The 19,393-nt window shown below is 38.8% G+C and overlaps 1 protein-coding gene across 3 annotated transcripts in view; it reads left to right on the plus strand.

The window, feature by feature from the left end:
- asic1b (acid-sensing (proton-gated) ion channel 1b) overlaps nucleotides 1-19,393 on the plus strand; it is a 182,981-nt gene that overhangs the window by 142,755 nt on the left and 20,833 nt on the right. For all 3 annotated transcript variants that reach the window (XM_082534774.1, XM_082534775.1, XM_082534773.1), the window contains 2 exons: nucleotides 7,777-7,927; nucleotides 14,781-14,908. In XM_082534774.1, the coding sequence (XP_082390900.1) occupies nucleotides 7,777-7,927; nucleotides 14,781-14,908 (279 nt within the window). The remainder of the gene's footprint in view (nucleotides 1-7,776; nucleotides 7,928-14,780; nucleotides 14,909-19,393) is intronic.

Here is a 19,393-nt window from a genome sequence, read left to right on the forward strand (position 1 = left end):
AGAATAGGTATCACTCTACGAAATTAATTCACTTTGAAGTCACGCAATTACAAGAATGCACAACACGCATTCCTCCGCACTGTTGCTTGGTGATGTGCCCCAGTAGTTCAATTAACTCTCCCTCTCTCCACGTCTTAAGCTCTATCCATCTACGCCACTGTTATATTTATATGGACTTACGCAGCATCCCACTCTTTTTCTGGTCAGTAATTATTCTGACTGTATCTGAATTCATAAATATATTTCTGTAATAGTTCTGCATTAATGCCCCTAAACAGGCTTGACAAGATTTGAAGTGATGGTTTTATATTTGCATTTCTGCCTCCCTTGTTTAAACAAACTTATATTTCTGTCACTTTCATAAATTACTGAATTTCTCTTGTAAATTCCACAGGAACAATAGCAAAAGATTTAAAAAATAATTCAGTGGAGATGTTTGCAAAATCCAGTAACCTTCAGTGTTGGCCACGTGGTCTGGATTGATCCCTTCTTTGTCGTCCATTACTTCTGGATCAATGTGTATACACTTCTAGACCAATCTGCCCCTAATGAAGACTTTTGATTCATTTAGGAACATTTTACAACACTCACTGACAAAGTGATAGAGTGCAGTTAACGTTGGCCTCAATGGTAATCTGCAGCCCCATTGATTGCATTCCATCATCATGTGGAGAACAATGTAAAAGCCAAGTGCTGCTCTCTCTCCCACCTCATTACCCAAATTTGTTTTCAGTTAAATAGATTTTGTTATGGTGTTAGAAACACAGTTTGATGTCAAGAAGGCTCCTCTGCTATTTGCAGCAGGCATGATGACTAAGGATTATTTTATCTTTTAGGAAAATGTATAATTTGAAATTCCTTGCCTTGATGGCAGCCCTCAGTCTGTGTCATCAAACCATATCCACAAATAATGCATCAAAAACTGCTTTTTTCATCTCCAATTTACAAAGCAACAGAGCCAGAAAAACAAAAACGTTATCACAGTCAAACACATTTCTTCATAACATCAACTCTAATGTTGTATTAAGTGGGGTAGGGTCTACCCGAGAACAACTTAATTTACAGATATGCATAATATCAAAGTCTGTGTTTTGGGGGCAAGTGCTACTCCACTGATAATCAATGATGATCTCCTTGGCTTCTGGGCAGGCAAGACAAGCTGTCAGCGTGAGTCAGACCAATAGAGTCAGTCACACTTGAGAAGCGAGGTGTGGAGGACGAAGGCGAGTCTGTCTACATAGACTTTGAGGATGTATTGACTTTTGTGCAAGAACCCCCTGTGATGTTGGGTCTCTCTTGAAGCTCTATAAATATGGTCCACTGGCCTCAGCAATCTATCCTTCCCTCCGTTCGTCTTTATCCGTGCTTCACCAACACACATGCTTAATTCTCAGGCCTGTCTCTCTTCACTTGTGGGTCACAGACATTGATTTCTATTTAAGAAGTTGACCTAAGAACGAGATGGCAGCCTGGGCACCTCCTGCGCGCTCCACTGACTGATGACTCCCTGCCCAGTTTTTCTTAAATCTTACTGGGAAGTCTGTGTATTTAAAGGTGTATTTGGTTTGCCGATCATCAGTGAAACGTTAAGTCAACATTAACCGATGAATTAATGACTTGCGAGCAGCAATATAAGCAGTAAACAAAATATTTACACATTATCACCTTATGAATTTGTAAGCAAGCTGTTAGTTATTAGCAAACAGCGGCTTTTTTATATCTCCAGCCAACATCGCGTAACATTAGGATTCATTCTGAGACATGTTTCCGTCCACTTTCTTCTTTGGTCAACTGTGTTTACCAGTTAGTTGTTTCTTTTGTGTTTGTGCAGTACCTGCCCAGCATCAAACAAAGCAATCTTTTTTTTTTCTGATAACAGACCCCTGCTGTGTCTGGAGAGAATGCTAGTGGAAGCAGTGACAATAAACCAAAAGATCTTAGACCAAAACAGCTTTTATATTCATTCCTGCACCTTCTACAACATCACCAGCAATAGCATCATTATTCTAAAAGGCATGCAAATGGGCTTTTTTTTAATTTAAAATGAGTTACTTTGATGCTTCCTAATTGGAAAACTTTCTGTGTTGTTCCACTTTAACCCACACCTGTTTTCTTCTAACTAGTCAGAGACAAATTGGGAGCAATGAGCAAAGTTGCCATTTGTAAAGGTGACAGAACAAAAACCTGGCAAGATCCATTTAGATCCTAAGCACCTCTAAGGCTCCCCTTCTAGGCTGACTTGAATAAAAGCTGAGCTCATTCTTGACCTTGGAAACAGTTGTCTTGTTTTTCAAAGTCCGATAAATAGATTCTGTGGGTTCTCATCTGCTGCTGTGCAGAACTCGATATGGAGGTTGTTTTTAAGAGATTTTAGAAGTGAAACATTCCGTCTTTGTTGGGGCTCATTTTGAAGTCTTCATTTATACGCGTGGTGCATTTTGTCTGTCGTGTTAAATTGTATTATATAAAGCATATAAAGCAAAGTAAACTGCCATGCGTCATTATAAACTTGCTAATTCTTGTGTTCGTTGCACAGAGTGAAGCTCAGCATAGATAATCGTTCCTAGGTGTGTGTGTTTTTCTAACTGTCATAAAATAACACACTTGTTGTACTCAGCTCTGATTTTGATATGAATGGAGGAGGAGGAAAGTGGTTCCCTGGCAACTTTAGGGAACAGCTTGTGCATCCTTTTCACATTGTCATGTGAAGGATAGCCGAGGGCCATCTCAACAGTCTCAGGCTGTCTCTCTGTGAATTATTTATCGAAGAGAAAGACGGTGACATTTCAACACCATGTGTGAACGAGACAGAGTGATGTCTCTCTCAGTGTTTTCTCCCATAGGTGGGATCTATTTAAATATTTGTATTCTGTGTTTACAAGTTAACAAGATCTGGCAGTTCTCACTTTAAATGCAATGTATGGGGCACAGTGCTCAATGGAGCAAAAACCAAAAGCGGCGCAGGATTTACCTTCAAGGGAAAAGCTGCTTAGGCAATCCAAATGTTTCACCTTCCTTAATGCTAAATGTATTGGAGCAAATAAAGGTTAACGGCAACAAGTTTCAAACATTCACGATCACTGTGCAGGGTCATTAATTACCAGCTTTATCCCTGCGCTACATCTAGAATTAATTTATTTAAAGCTTATCTTTAAATATTATTAACAGGATTTTGTTTCTGCCTCAGGTATAAAGGTTGCACTTTTCCAGAATATTAAGAAGCTCGTGCTAAACGGTAAGGACGCATTTGAGAAATCTTAACGCAAAAACCAAGGCGCGAGAGACAGACATGAAGAAGCATGTTCTGACTAAGCTCAAACATCAGCTCAAACGAAACACAATGAAGATCCTGACTCCCCAAGGTCATCACTGGCACCCACTTCTGCTGCTCTTCACTCAAAGCAGCGAGCACAATCTCCTGGTTACCACAGCAACTCTGACTACAGGCCTCCTGTAGTCAGTCACCACATTACCAACACATACACACAGATGGTGAGAAGGGGTGGCTGCACAGTACACATGCACGAAAATACTGTACACACTAATTTGAGCGTAGTCATTCATATTCTCGTGCAGATATGTGTGCACGCTTGGGCACATGCACAATGACAAGTAAATGTGCTTGCAATTGGAACAATCTTATCGCTGTTTTGTTGATGTCTATCTGCCAAATGCTTTTCTCTGTTCAGGGGGAGCAGCAGTGCCTCGTCTTTTGTTCAAACTTGTCTCCTGAAGAGAGTAGAAAAAGTCATATTGAGATTTAATGGGAAAACTTAGAAATTGTGCTAACAAATCAGTAACTTGTTTAGATGTAGACAGGTCTGTTAGTTAAATTCTATCAATAATAAAGCAAGCATTTCTTTTTTTTCTGCTTTTTTCCTTTTACCTATTGTTTTACTCAGATATTTTCAGTAGGCGTTTTCTGCCTTTTCCATGTCAAAAGATAAATAGTAATCAGATTTTGGTCAGCGGCATCTCCAGGACTAAGATGGATTTCTAGGGCATTTTATTGATATCCTGCTTCTGAGTCTCAGCACATAGAAAGCGGTTAGGAGCTCTGCTTTTCACTAAGTTTTTCCACTTATGCACTTGAAAGGTCACATCTCATATTGTGTCCGACCATCAGAAGGCCTTTTATTACATTTCATCACTTTGTGTTTTAAAAGCGCCTATATAACCACCCCATAGGGGGTAATCCATTGTGGATTGTGCTCCATTTATTCCACACACTTCAGTGAACAGGATTTACTTTACACTAACTTTTCCTCTTTGAGACATGGCGCCAATCTTTTCAGCTCTCTGCATCTGGTGTTTGTGACATATGAATAATCTGTCATGAAGCACTAATGTCTGAGTCACACGTCACCATATAATGAACGCTTTCTTATTTGTTCCCAAGATCCATGCAATACATTCAGAAGAAAGGAAGCAGCAACACTTTTAAGCAGCCTCAGTATGAAAAAACGTGCAAATTCTCTTTTTCCTGACACTGAATTCTTATCTCGACTGTTTTCCGTGAGAACTGTGTTTGGGCCCAGAGTCGAGGACAAAGGAAAGAGATTTATTTCATTCATTATTTCTCCGCACTTCTTATTACTTGACTCCAAACCTCCTCCCTTCCTTGCTGCTACTGCTTCCTCATTTGAATGTCAAAATGTTGAAGGTTAACAGGAACTTAATTGAGAGCTAGCATGCTTTGATACAAGGCTCAAAATCATGTTGCTTGACAACAAAGTAAGGGATGATTGTATTTTGGATCCTAGCCATGGCTTTCCATTTCCTAATGTTTATGATTGGATTACACATCCATTAGTTCACTAGCCGTCTTGTCTTTGCCAGTAGGTCGCAGTTCATTGCTGCACGCAATAGTGCCTCTTTAAATAGATGCGACTGCATGGATCAACTCTTCGCATGTAGTTTGAGGGCAAGTAGTTTGTTTTGACTGCATCATGTTCATTGAACTCTGTGTTGTATCTCTTTGTGTGGCAGAGAAGAGTTTGCTAGATGTCTTTTTTTTTTTAGATGCTTTTAATCCATTCAGGGGGAAAAAGACTGTATTTTTCATTCAATTGCAAACAAAAACATATATATTCTGAATCTAGCTTTTCAAAAACTCTTTGTCAAATGAATATATTTACATTTTGGACTATGACAAATAACTCTGCTATATGTATATATTTTATACATATTACTTCAAGCCTTGTGCTGAGCACGTCAGCCATCACCATCTTCAGGTGACAAGTGAGTGGTGGTCTTGACTGAGAATCTGAGGAACAATGTTAAAGACTTGTCAGTCACAATGATCCTAACCCAGTGTTCCTTTAACCAAGGGATCTGTGATTTGGAGGGTGGCACGACTCCCAGGTTGAATGCATTCCAGTCAAAGTGGTCAGAAAAGCAAGGGAAAAAAATTGCTTTGCTCCCTAAGATAGTAGATCTATTCATCTATTCCTAGCAATGCAGCAGATCGCCTGTTTTTTTGTTTTGCTTGCAGTCAAAAACACTGCTGCAGCACATTCACTGATAGTGTCGCGGCCTTTTACGTTCCAAACACCAAAAAAGTCCAAGAAAAGGCCGTGGGTGGCAACGGGAGGTTTGTTTTAGAACGCACTTCTGACTCCATTGTTTAAAAATCATATGCCATTTATTTCGTGGAAAATTATAAACAGAAATCAGCCAACTAACTTCTTAAAACTTAAAATTAAACGAAAGTTAACTTAATTTGCTTTAACAACTTCAGAAGTGGTCAAAAAATCATTTTCTAACCCTCCCGTCTTCCCATCTGACATTTGGCAAACAAAAAACAAAAACCTCTCTACCACACCCATCCAGGGTGCTCTTAATCTCTTGATTAATGGGAGGGTCCATAAGCTAATAAACCAATCACTTTCCAAAAGCTTCTCCAATAAAATTAATTACAAATTTACATAACAAAACTAGGTCAGTATATTCTTACACCTTTAAAGAAAAAACAAAAATGAATACAAATTGCATTTTATAAACATTCAACAAAAATGGCCACAACAGATAGAGTGCAGTCAGTGCTCTGTGTATGGCTTATTTCAGTCACAAATACAGAACACTGGCAGTACAGAAGAAAAGTGTTACAGTTTTGCTACTGTTTACATTCACTGCTGCCATCTTGGATAGAAAAGTTGTAGTTGGTGGGGCTTCTCTGACTTTCCTAGTAGGAAATCCATCTTGAAGGGGCATTCCAATTGAAAACTCCAACTTGCTTCAGGTGAAACACAACATAAAGTCTACCTTCCTAACCGTCCTTATGGGACTTTTTGGCAAACCTCTTGCTGCCTATTAGTAAAAAAAAGTTTAAAGCACACACTTAGAGACTATGATCGTGGGGTGATCGTGGCTCAAGAGTTGGGAGTTCGCCTTGTAATCGGAAGGTTGCTGGTTGCTGGTTCGAGCCCCAGCTCGGACAGTCTCGGTTGTTGTGTCCTTGGGCGAGACACTTCACCCGTTGCCTACTGGTGGTGGTCAGAGGGCCCGGTGGCGCCAGTGTCCGGCAGCCTCGCCTCTGTCAGTGCGCCCCAGGGTGGCTGTGGCTACAATGTAGCTTGCCGTCACCAGTGTGTGAATGTGTGTGTGAATGGGTGGATGACTGGTTGTGTAAAGCGCTTTGGGGTCCATGGGGACTAGTAAAGCGCTATATAAATACAGGCCATTTACCATTTACTATATCCATCTTTTTTGACTGGCTGGCTGTAAATGTTTAATTTTCCATTAACCAGAAAATTTGAGTCAACTAACCTTTTCAATTCGTTAAAACCAACAGAATAATAAAACTGTTCTAAATTTTAAAATAACAGAAATTGTAGTGATGTGCGGATCGATACTGAAATATCGATTCCTCCGATACCAGTCATTTATGCTCTAGAATCGATTCTCACATTAAAATATCGATATTTTAGTAATTTAGGGTGAATTTGAAGTTTATCATTAACAGGAACACAGTGGAAAGAAACTATATCATTCGGATTGTCTACATTGGAAGGAACTACTTCCTCTTCCGCCTTTGAAGGCAAACTGAAGAGGGACAGGGATAGGTGCTGCTAGGGCGAGACAGACGTCTCTCACAGAGTCCTTTAGTGCTGCAGGCAGGCAAGGTGTTCAAATATATTTCTATATGATGAATTCTGCATTATTAAGTGATAACAACATAGTAATCATTATGATGCTATAATTTGAAGTACAATAAAAGATACAATAAATAAAATAAGTTTTTTGTACAAAGTATCGGTATTGGATCAGTATTGTCGATACCACCCAGAATTTTACTTGGTATCGAATCGGAAAGGAAATCAGTGGTATCGCACATCACTAAGAAATTGTTGTTTTATCTAAAACAACATATAAAATATCTTTATTTCCTTTTGCAAGATTTACTTTGGTACATTGGCCTGAGAGACTTTTCAGGCCAACACTATCCCATTCTGAAATAAGTCATGTCATATTTACTTGAGCACACACTGTATCATGCAGTACTGAGAGCGACGAGGGCTCATTTTGTCAACAGCATCTCAGCACTTAGACCTCTGAGGTCTGCAGCTGACAGCCTAACAAAAACAGGCTGCAGTAGGTGCATTTCAGCTGCTTTTGAAACAATCCCGTGTGCTGTTACCTTTGCTTCAACTTCTCGAGAATAAATTCATGCAGCTGAAAAATCTGATTTTATTTCATGGTCAGAAATGAGTGTAAGGTTGAAGGTTTGTGGCTATTTATAATAAAAACTAAACTCTGTTTCTCTGTGTATTTCAGATATTCACGCGCTATGGGAAATGCTACACATTTAATTCAGGCAAAGATGGAAAACCGCTGCAGGTGACGACGAAGGGTGGGATGGGCAATGGCCTGGAGCTGATGTTGGATATCCAGCAGGATGAATACTTGCCTGTCTGGGGAGAGACTGGTAAGCTCACCTTGAGGACATTTTATCCCCAGTTTTGAAGCTCTCACCTTGTACCACTGTTAGGGGAACTTTAATTTAAAAAAGACAGATTCATCAGAATCACCTGAAAACAGAAAGTTATTTTCAATGCCGGTGCTCTGAGAAACACCAGAGGGGGGGAAATAACTATCACAGAGATTCTCTTCCAACCTCTAAGGTAAAGATTTGACTAGGCTGTATTGCATTCCCTCTAAGTCTTCTATATGTAACTGTGACAAATAAAATACATTTAGCAAAGGGATTTTATCCAGGTGTGTATCTAAGAAATCCATACAACAAAAACCTCTGATTCGCTTTTAGAAATGTTTTACACATCTTGATTAATAATGAGTGATGAACCTGCAATGCATTGACGCACTGTTTCCCAGATACAGAATAAGGACAGATGAATACTGATCAGGAAGTTTTATTGTGATATAACCGAATGAATAGTCATATAGTCAGCCCACATGAATCAGACAAGCACTTGACTTATACATAACCGATTAAGGCTGAGGGCTCTCCCATTCGGGGTCGAGCCGTCATCAGAAGAGTTGCGTCTCCTCAGTGCTGCTTCAGGTGAAGCAAAACTGATTTTAATTCACCAGCATAGTCTGCTGTGTGTTTGCATCATTATCTTATAGGCACTGGGAAACGACCGTAAAGGAACAGTCCAGTGCGGTCACAGAAACACAATACTCATGATCATTATTAAACATGAAACTTAGAGCAGTACGCCATGATCTGTCCTGATTTAATTGTATTAATATTAAATGCTTTTCATGTAAGATTATTGAATAATTGAAGACTTTTCCGAGAGGCGTGCTGAAAATCAAAGGATGTAATAATTATGCACTTTAATATTATACACTCTACATGCTTTTAATTCTTTGGAATATTCTGTTAGTCTTTCATTATTTTTAACATAGTGTTTAGCTGGTAATCCAAATTCTTTGTTTTTGTAATTATTTAATTTTTTAATTTAATTCAACTTAATTTCCAAATGATATGAATTGGCAGTTGATTGAGTTATACCCATTTGTTAGATGTAGAATGAGGTCAAAAATTTGTTGTAGGCAAAATCAATAATCAGTGAGGAATCTAACGCTGTCTGCTTGCTTGTTTTTTTAGAGTTAAATATATTGGTTGGGAAATATAGTCAACAAATGCTGTGGAAGACCGAGGGACCTTTATGCTAACTGTTGTTGACAAAAACAGCAAACAAGGCAGGCAAAAAATGCCCTGGGCAATGAAGTAACAGGAGCAGGTGTTTGGGAAAGCTTCCCAACACACACCGGGGCAAAGGATTTATGTTCCTTAAAATCTACTATTTCACACTTACAGACACAAGTAAAGATGAGTGATATGATGTGCATCCTGTAATGCAGATTTGGGGGTTGAAAAAAAGTCATCTGTAGTTACCTTGCAGACTTTACTATAGAGAAAGTTTTTCTTTTGCAGGGAAATACCTCGCAGCTGTAAATAAAAATGTTAAGCTAAGATTTTTTTGACACTCTTGCAAACCACTAAATGAAGATAATAAGGTGAGATAGGTCACTAACAATACTTTCATTCTACTTGATAAACAAAAAAAGATTTAAGCTTGGCAAAATAGGTATTATAATAAGTAGGTGCAGCTGATAGTTTAAAATATGCTCTTTATTCACTTCATATTTGCTGGGTGTTTGAGCGTTTCTACATAATAGAAATACACCTCTCAGGTGTTCAGCAATGCAGGACCGGAAGGAAAAAGACAGAACAGCTGCATTACAGGCAGAATTTACCTCTAAAACGTCTTCACGTACATAGTGATTTTCTACCTTAGCGAATAAAATGCTTTACAATTTTGGCTTCTCATTTCAGACACACATTCATCAGTGGAGGAAAATCCAGGTGCTGGTCTGCCCAGTAGATCTTGGCAGATATTTTGACTAGGGAGAGTACAGGAAACATAAATATGATGGCTCAATTTCATTAAGTGCTCCAGTAAGCACTGAATAGTAACCCAGCATGCACAAAAGCAGGCCCTAACTAAGTGGAATACAGTCAACAATAATACCACTGTGCGTTTTCTACAGGTCGAGCTCTCTGCTGCAAGAAAGATCTGTGGGATTAACTTTCCCAAGACTTCTTAAAACAAAAGAATGAGAGATTGAACCAACAGCTCTATTACATTTATTGTGAGAAATGCATGGGTGATTATTCACAATTACAACTTTATACCAATGGAATGAACAAAGGGTTTGTGCATAATGATTAGTATTCACATGATTTTTTCACACAGCTAAATTATGAATATTAACAAATACATCAAGATGTTAATTTTTGGGACAAAGAAATGTATCTGGTTTTGCCTTGTTACAACGTCACAGCTGACTTTATATGCTTTTATTTGAGAAAAGAAATTTTGCATGAACCGTTCAAGAATGATTTTTATACACAATGCCTAATGTTAATACTTCAGCAGTTCAAAATTAGCGCATTACAATTTTAAATATAAAGAGTCTTTGTTAATATTTGGATGAAAGTTTGCAGCCTGAAGTGTAGAACTCATGGACATCTCCAAATGTTGTGTTTCCTCCCTTGAGTTGCTCCACCAGACCTTTGCTGCAAATAACATTCAGTTGCTGCTTGTTTGTGCTTGTTGTTTCTTCATTCAGTTTTGTATTTAATAATGGAAAAGCACGCTCTGTTGTGTTGAGATCAGGTGGCTGACTTTACCGTTGAACAGTATCTCATTTCTTTACTATAAGAAACTCTTGGGTTGCTTGGGGTCATCCATTTGCACCATGAACCACCGTCTGATCAGTTTTGCAGCATTTGGCTGAACCTCAACAGAAAGTATAGCCCTGTACACTTTAGAATTCGTGCTGCTATTACAATCAAAAGTCACATTGTCAATAAACACTAGTGGCCTGGTTCCACTGGAAGTTATACCAACACGTTAGACAGATGATGCGGTATGCTTTGGATCATGAGTTGTTTCTGGTTCTGGTACAAGTTAACTGTAGTTTCTACAGTTTCTGTAGAAGCTTCGACATCACTTCTACAGAGCTGTCGAAGCTCCTTTATGTCTTTTTTTGGCAGTCTAATCTTGATCTTGAGTGTAATCAGTGGTTTGCACATTTTTATATTGTATTTCTATTCATGAAGGCGTCATGAAGTGATACACCTGCTGACGCAAAAGTGTTCTTGACTTGATTAGATGTCGTGAAGTTGTTTTTCTTAAAAGTGGAAATAATTTGTGCACTTTAGCTGTCTTCTGTGGTCTTTCGGGCCTTTTGGTGTTGAGCTGGTCAGAGCATTTATTCTATTTAACAGTGCACCAGATTGTGGATTTGGCCACTGTTAAAGTTTTTGTTGTCTCTCACTGTTAGGTTTATTTGCATTTTTTGGTCTAATGATGTCCTCTTTGGGCCTCATATTTTAAAATCACAGTAAAATTACAGTGAAAAGCTATAACATACAATTAAACACTTTTAAATGAACGTCAAATATTATGTCTGCTTTATTTGTCATATAATAGCATGGGAGAAGGCGTCACCTGGATGCTCCCTTGTCAATTGGCCAATTAAATTTGAACCTCTGAAAATGGGGACCTGTGTATAGAAATGGTTGTAATTACTATATATTTGTAGCCAAATATTTTGTAAAATCACCTGAAAAAACCTGAAAGTCTGCACTTCGATCACATATTGATTGTTTGATTTACAATCTATTGCGGTGGTGAGAAGCAAAACCATGTTTGTCCCACACATTATGGAGCAAACTGTATAAAAAATATATAAATATAAGTTGAACAAAAGCTAGTGTCTAACTACCAGTGAAAAACCTCCCAGAACCATGGGAATTATGGATAACAGTCATTTATGTGTGGAGTGGCATCAAAAGGTTTATGGATATTAAAGCTACAACACCCTCCATGTCTTTCATATGATTATTCCATAAAATGTTAGACACACTGGTGTTTGAACCAAACAGTTTACCACAACTTTAAAGCCAGTGTTCTTTACTAAAATAAATAAATCAGATCCGAATCCATGAGCATGCCTCCTAAGTAATGTGGAAATAGCTAATTCTGATTTATTGAACTTAGCGGCCCATGTCCACTGCAAAGACGAGAGAGAAACGGGAGAAGGAGGGAGAACAGGTCAAGTGTCGTCTGCACAAAGAACGCCAGCAGAGCAGCACAAACTCAATCTTCACAGTTGGTATATTGTCAAAAAAATGTTTTTAAAGGGAATGTACCAGAAGGAGAGAATGTGTAGCAGCTGATCGAACCATGTAACAAAGAAACAGCAGCTTTAGAGATCAAAAAGAATCATCAGATACACCTGAGTTCACAGGCCGTAGGATTAGTGAGTAAAAGTAAAGCGGGCGAGTGACTGAACAATAAGACAGGTAGGATTAAACTAGTTTAAGAAAATGCGCAAAAGATAAAGTGGATGTAAGTGTATTATTTTACAGGTGTAGTTGAACTTGCTTTGATAAAATCAGGGTGTATCAGGCGTACAGGGGAACACGGATGCAAACGTAAGAAACCTTCTTAAAAATCATTTTGTTTTTTCTTTTTTGTTTGTTTTGACTTTTTTCTTCTTTTTTTCTTTGTTAAAAAAGGACTGGAGTGGATCTTTCAGCATGACCAGCTACCCAATGGAATAATTTTACCTAGGGGAAAATCAGAGGAGAAAAGCCCTCCAGAGCTCTGACCTAAATCCCATAGAGCACCTATGGGATGTCATGGAGAAAAATGTCAGCCTTGAAAGCTTTTCTGGCTGAAAAATGGAGAGAATTTTGTTACTACAGTTAATTGGTGACTAGCATTTATGTCCAGACAAGGGTGACAAACTAAATACAAAACCACTGAAACTGAAATCTTAGCAAAGCAATTCTCTTTTCTCTTGATTTTAATTTGCTTGAGAAATGGGAATAGAAAACACAGTTTCCACTGACATTTAAAAATTATTGTTGCAGTGAAATTGTGATATTTTTAAGTGTCCAGCAGTTTTTGTGGACCGCTTTAGTTGTCATTTTCAGAGTGTCAGGGGGTGAAGCATATGCTAGAATTCATAAATTAGAGAAAGGTTACTCCCAGGATACAATATCAATCTACAGATAATATACGTGTATGAACGTGTCTGTATAATTTATATGAACACTCATATTAACACCTCTAGGTAAACAAGAGCAGTCAGACTGCAAAGCTCAAACAGGGCTGAAATTGCCTCTACGTTATACATAAATTAAATTTCTGGACCCAGATCCATTGAAATTTGATATGTAATTGTGAAGATATGATGCAGAATATCAGATTTGGCAATGGTAAAGAATCCTTCTAAAAAGAAATAATTTAACCAAGAACTGGATTAATATCAGCCCTTAAAGTTGATCACGCCTAAGTTGGGCCAAGTCCCACTTCTAGTAAATCCATCATGCACGTCCATCCATAATTTTTCAAGCAATTCTACTAAAAAACAGAAAAATAAAGAAGCAGTCAAACAAATCTTTGATGGAGGTAATTAGGAGCTTAACCTTCACTATATCTGCATATCTTCAGACTGTGGGAGGAAATGGGAGCAACAATATGCTTTAATAAGGAAAAAGTTAAATAAATTGAAGTAATTTGAAAATGTGTCTGGTGGCAGCTGTGAAAACACACATATATTTTTTATACTAAAAACTGACAAGGTTATTGTGAGCCTCTCCTGGTTATTGATTTCTGTGCTGAGACATATTATCACATACCTGGCATTATTTCAGAAGAAAGCACAGGCAGTGAAACAATAATGAAGCAACGTATAATACTCGCATTTTGTTCCATACTTTCACCCAATTGTTATTACTTCAGTTGTGTACTGAAGACAGATGTCCACTACTTAAAGTCCTCCTGTTTGCACTCATGCAAACAGGAGCTTGGGTATGACATATACATATATGCTGCTTTAAGCCTCAAGCATTCGTCTAGGCTGCAGCAGCAGCAAAAAATGGCTTTGTGTATCAGAAAAGAAATGTGTAACCGTTAAAGTCTGTGTCTCTTTTTCGAAGCTCTCTTGCCAATTCAAGCCACATTTCAGAGCACTTTAATTGAAAATAGTGAGAAAGCCTAGCACTTAGACGATTATAGCAAGTGACAACTGGAAAGAAAAGGCGGCAGGAAACAGACATCCTACTTTATCCCCGAGCCGGCGCTCAAAGAAGCTAAACCTCTTGAATCCAACCTGCCATCGCCACGATAAGCAGGTCCAGGGTTCTGCAAAAGTATGTTTGCACAAGTATAGGTTTGAATCACCACCTCGCTGTGAGGTTTCCCTGATCTCAGTATCAAAGAGGCCCATCTGGTTCATTTAAAATCTATACAGCAGAGTGCTATAGCAAGACAAGCTGTCAGCTATATTGATTTTCGTTTTATCCTCATCATCAATTATTTATTAATTTTATGCATTCACTCTCGTATGCCCTTGTAGTGCATAAGACTCCTGCGGGGCGTGTATTGTTATCAGCTGGTCTATTTGGGAAGTCCACCTTCTTTATCCTGTCACTTCTCATTCCAATTATTAACTCCTAAAAGTCCACAATGCATTTGTCATCCATGGAAAATCATGGCAATTACGAATTAATAACTCCACTGGGATAGTTCTTTCCTGCTCAGCTGAGACTACAATTTTACGTTTCTCATTTTGTTTTAACTTTCAGCATCTTTTTTTTTTTTTACTCGTTAGCTGAGCTTTGTCTCCATCTGATTAGTAACAATTGCTGCTGGTTTGATCATGCAGGCCAGTCTGTGCATACAAATCATCATCCTCATTGTAAATGTCGTAATCTCTGTTATCAACAGATGAGACATCGTTTGAAGCAGGGATCAAAGTTCAGATCCACACCCAAGATGAGCCGCCGTTCATAGACCAGCTGGGCTTCGGAGTGGCGCCGGGGTTTCAGACGTTTGTCTCCTGTCAGGAACAACGGGTACGTCCTTGGAAAGATGGCACAAGTGGAACGCTGAAACTACAATAACACACTGTATCGCAGCGTGTTTTGTCAACAAGATGTTGGAGGATAATTTGTTGCAGTTATAAAGAGGCATTATCTGCGAAAAATAATCTGTTGCACTTTCAAAATGATGAAAACATTACTCTGCTTTTCAAATCCCTGAATAATTTAGAGTAGTAATTACTCCTACAGGAAAGGCTGCTAGTCTCCCTGCAAAGAGTACTTCTATGATTTAGAACTTCATTCATATAGCATGAAACATGGTGCCTTTATTACCCACAATGCAGCTTGAAGCTCTCATGATGAGATTCAGGTGCTTTCTACCAGAATGTGGCCTTGAGGCGGAAATGAGTAGCAGAGGACTGAGGTCACCTATTTCTAACAGCCTCAGACATATTTTATTGTCAAACTTCACTTTTCAGTCCTGACATAACGTAAGCAAATTTATGTTTTCACACGTTTTCCAGAAAACAATGCCCTTTCACACATACACTCCGTTCCATTCATCTGACAGGATCTTGACTTTTGAGCTTTTATGACTAAGTTAAAACGAAAATAAAATTTCAATTCAATAAAGGTTGCTGTGCCCTTATTATTAGGACTTTGTGACATTTTCATATCATTTTCAGCATGGCTTATATTTCAACTGCATAAAATTACAGTAGTATATTATGTCTGCATAGGTCTTTCCAGTGTCTTCTTGAGTTGCTCTGCTCACTGACAAATGCCCTAAATAGAAATAGCATGTGCGTAATAATAATTTATCTTAATGACTCTTTCTGCATTTTAGCTTTCTAATAAGCTTTACAATATTTTTACAATCTTTTTAATGTGTCTTCAGTAGTTCTACATCAGATGACAGATCTCTCTTGCAGCCTTTAAGCAAGAGATGCTGTCTCAGCGGCACAAACATACAGACACAGAGTGTGACAGGGAGAGAGACCCTGCTCCTAGTGGCAGTGGAAGAGGGAAGTAAATGTTCCAAAGTGTAGTTACTCATCACTAGAGTCAATGCTCACTGACACAGGTGCAAGAAATCTTTTGCAGTTATCAAAAATACCACACTCGTAATGTGTGACTCTCTCGTCACTGGCTTGGGTTTCTGCAAATGCAGCTATTAGAGCACCAACATTAAAACTAACCCATGTCACTTCAGCAGACTGATGGGAGCTGCAAGTCTTGCATATCACTGAAAAAAGGGCTTTAGATGTGTAAAATTGGGGTAATCAGTATTTATACAATTGCTTGGGCTTATGGTGCCTCCAAAGAGGAGGTGGTGTAAGTGTCTTAGTCAGCATGAAATCAACTTATCTAGTATAATGGGATTTTGCATGCTGGCCCACATCATCAGTACTGTGTCTTTAGTCACTGAAGATGTTTAATGTCTTTCCACATCAGACATCCCTGCATTGCCCTGGTTACTCCTTTAGGGTTGACTTTACTGCTCACTCTCTTTGATTCAAAACCATCAGGAGGATCTTTCAGCAGCCTCTCAGGCACTGCTGATGGCTCTGCCCTTGTCTGCCTCGTCACTCGTGAGACTGATAGCTTTGCTGAACTTCCTGCTGACAGTCAGTCATTTGAAATTTAAGGTGTGAGTACGAACTGAATAGCTTGTACTCACACCTTAAATTTCAAATGAGGGAGGTTAAAATGAATGAATTTCAGACTCTGTGAACTGAAAACTTGCTAGTATTTAGATTGTTGGGAAGAACAGAAATTAAAACAGACACCAATTTAGACTGCACACATGGCTCAGTGACTGAGGCATCCAGGGAAGTGGAAATGGCTCTGGTATTGCTCAAGGTTTTTGTCAGACCACAGGGATTTGAAATGACAAGACCCACAAGGTAAGCAATGCACTGTCAGCACTATGCTGTGCTGGAGGAAAACTGCTATTCTCTTTTTTAAATGTTTTTTAAGAACATTAAAAAACATTTCTGGGAATGTTTCAGATCAAAGTTTCCCACAAACTCATCAGCAAAGAATGCTTACTTTTTATTTTTCCATCATTAATATGGTGGAGTTTGAAATGCTGATTTGTTAGCCAGAAAGATCTGCCCTGAGCAGGCTGTTCAAGTCTGTGCACTTCTTGGAAGGCTTGGATTTTCCACGCAGTCCTAATAGTTACCCACACGGGGCCTTAACACATATTAAGGAACACAAACTTCCCCCAGCTTGTCGAAGTCGGTTTTGTTGAGTGAAATGAAGTGTATGTAGGTTATTCCTCTGAACTGTGAATAATTCTGTGGGTGCAATGGCAAGCATGCAGTCAGACAAATCACATAGTCTGGGCCCTAATATGGTTCAGAACCATGCAAAATAAATGGAGAGAGAAAGAAGCGGATTTGATCTCGGTCCTTCCACATCCACACTACTACTAAGTGCGTCCCAGTGTCGGCAGGCTGCAGCAGGATTTTGCATGCTGTGAACGTCGCGTCTGCAGGAGAGTGTCCTTCTTTGTTTTTCTCTATTTCCCCACTAGCTCCATTACTTTTTTCCTCGCCAACAGTCATTACAATTCCTTTAATACAATTCTCCTCTCTTTAATATGATTCTACAATCTCTCCATTCCCCCTTTCTCCCCTCTTTCAGTCTCTATTTATTTATCCCATTGTCTGGCAGGCTCAGTCTTCATTAATCTAATGCAGTTTGCTCCCATTCATTCATCTTCCTGTTTCAGCAGTCCTGTAGTGTAAAGCTGTTGGGGACTTTTCAGCCAGCCAAGCTGTCACTCACCGTGATCTGGCAACAGAATAATCTGCAATATCCTTCTACTTTACATGCAAAGTAAAAAAAATACAAAATAATTCTCCCAGCATTTCTCCATGCGCCTCCTTTTCTGTCCACAGTCACCCCTGCTTTGTACCTCTTTCTCTCGTGATTTGTTTTCCACTTCGAGGTTTGCTCAGCACACGAAAATATCCTGAAATCTTTTACGCCAGATTTACTTTTGTCCACACTTACAGCAGCTTTTGCTGAGTTTAACCAAAGGGAAATAATGTTGCCACAGAGTGGTTTGAGAAGTCTGAAAAGAGCTTTTGAAAATGCAGGGAAATCAAAATAGCAGACCAATGTACATAAAAGACCCATTTTCAAGTTAAAGAACTCCTTTAAGGGATGTAATCCACGTGACTGTGAATAAATGCAGATACGCCCATTATCGATTATCACATTTTATTATGCTCTGATGGTTTTTAAGTTTAGCTTGACTTTGCGAAGTACCCTTGATGTTAAAATAATCAGAAGAATGATTATATTCTCCTGATTAGGTTAGGTTTTTGTTCGCGCTGTCTATTTTACTTGAGTGCACTGCACTGTATGTGACTACTTATGACTATTGTATGTGCATGCTGAACATCTCCTGGTGTTATTAGTAACCAACTCCAGTTTGTGATACCCGTGGCTGCCTCGTGCCCCCCCACTACAGATTGTTAGCTGCTGGTCCCTAAATCACAACAGTGGCCTTTAATTTATTGCCATGTGAGCACTCAGTGATGCACTGATTGAACTGATGAGACAGAAACACATACTGCCTTCTTTTTCCTAGTTTCCTACCTCATTTAACGCATCACATTTTTCTCTTCTGTTAGTTAAGGCAGATGAAATGTAAATGAGTACGGCAAATGTTGTGATATAACATGCAAATTACAAAATGCATTCCTCCGGAGGGAATTTAGTTTATTTTGTCTACATAAACAGTAGTCTAAAGCTAACTCAAATGTGCACAGGATTCATTTATGCTTGGTTTTAAGTAATTTTTCATTTAACATTTCAATTATTATCTCAGTTATTTTTTGTAACTGAATTATTTCCGTTACTCCTGGGGAGCAGAGACCATGATTAGATCTTTTTTAGTCTATTTATTAGTCTCCTGAATATGTTGACCGACACGCTCTGCTGATCATTTTTCAGTTGTCTTCTACTTTCTATAGCCCTTTCAGACATTCACTCCTTTTCAGCAATCTCAAGACATCTGAAATTGTCAGCTTCATTTTAGAATGCACACCTTGGTCACTTTCCCACATAAGCCGTGGCAAAGCTCTTTCTAAGTCCAACAAGATTGGCGTATCAATTCAGCACAAGCCTGAATGCGTGCTCTATTGATATAGGCACACATAAGACTTTCACTATCCACCTCTTCCCTTTATCTCTATGAGTCGCTCAACTCACTACAAGGTATGATTGTTTTCTTTTTTTTGAAGAATGCCTGAAACTTTAGTGTCATAGAAAGATGAAGGTTTTTGTATGAGACACCTGCTTTCAGTCTCTGTCTCTCTTGCCTACCACCTTGCATACAAACATATAGGCTGTCTCTGCAAATAAGGCAGCAGCTCAGCATCAGGCGTTTTCAACATTTCATCACCAGTCTCCTTAATTACACGGTTCATTTAAGAACATAAGAAATTGAGCGAAGTGGATAGTGAAAACAAACAAAAGGTCCGTAAACGTAACTGTTAG

The sequence above is a fragment of the Aulonocara stuartgranti genome (assembly GCF_965226115.1).
Source record: "Aulonocara stuartgranti genome assembly, chromosome: 5".
NCBI classification, from domain to species: Eukaryota; Metazoa; Chordata; class Actinopteri; order Cichliformes; family Cichlidae; genus Aulonocara; species Aulonocara stuartgranti.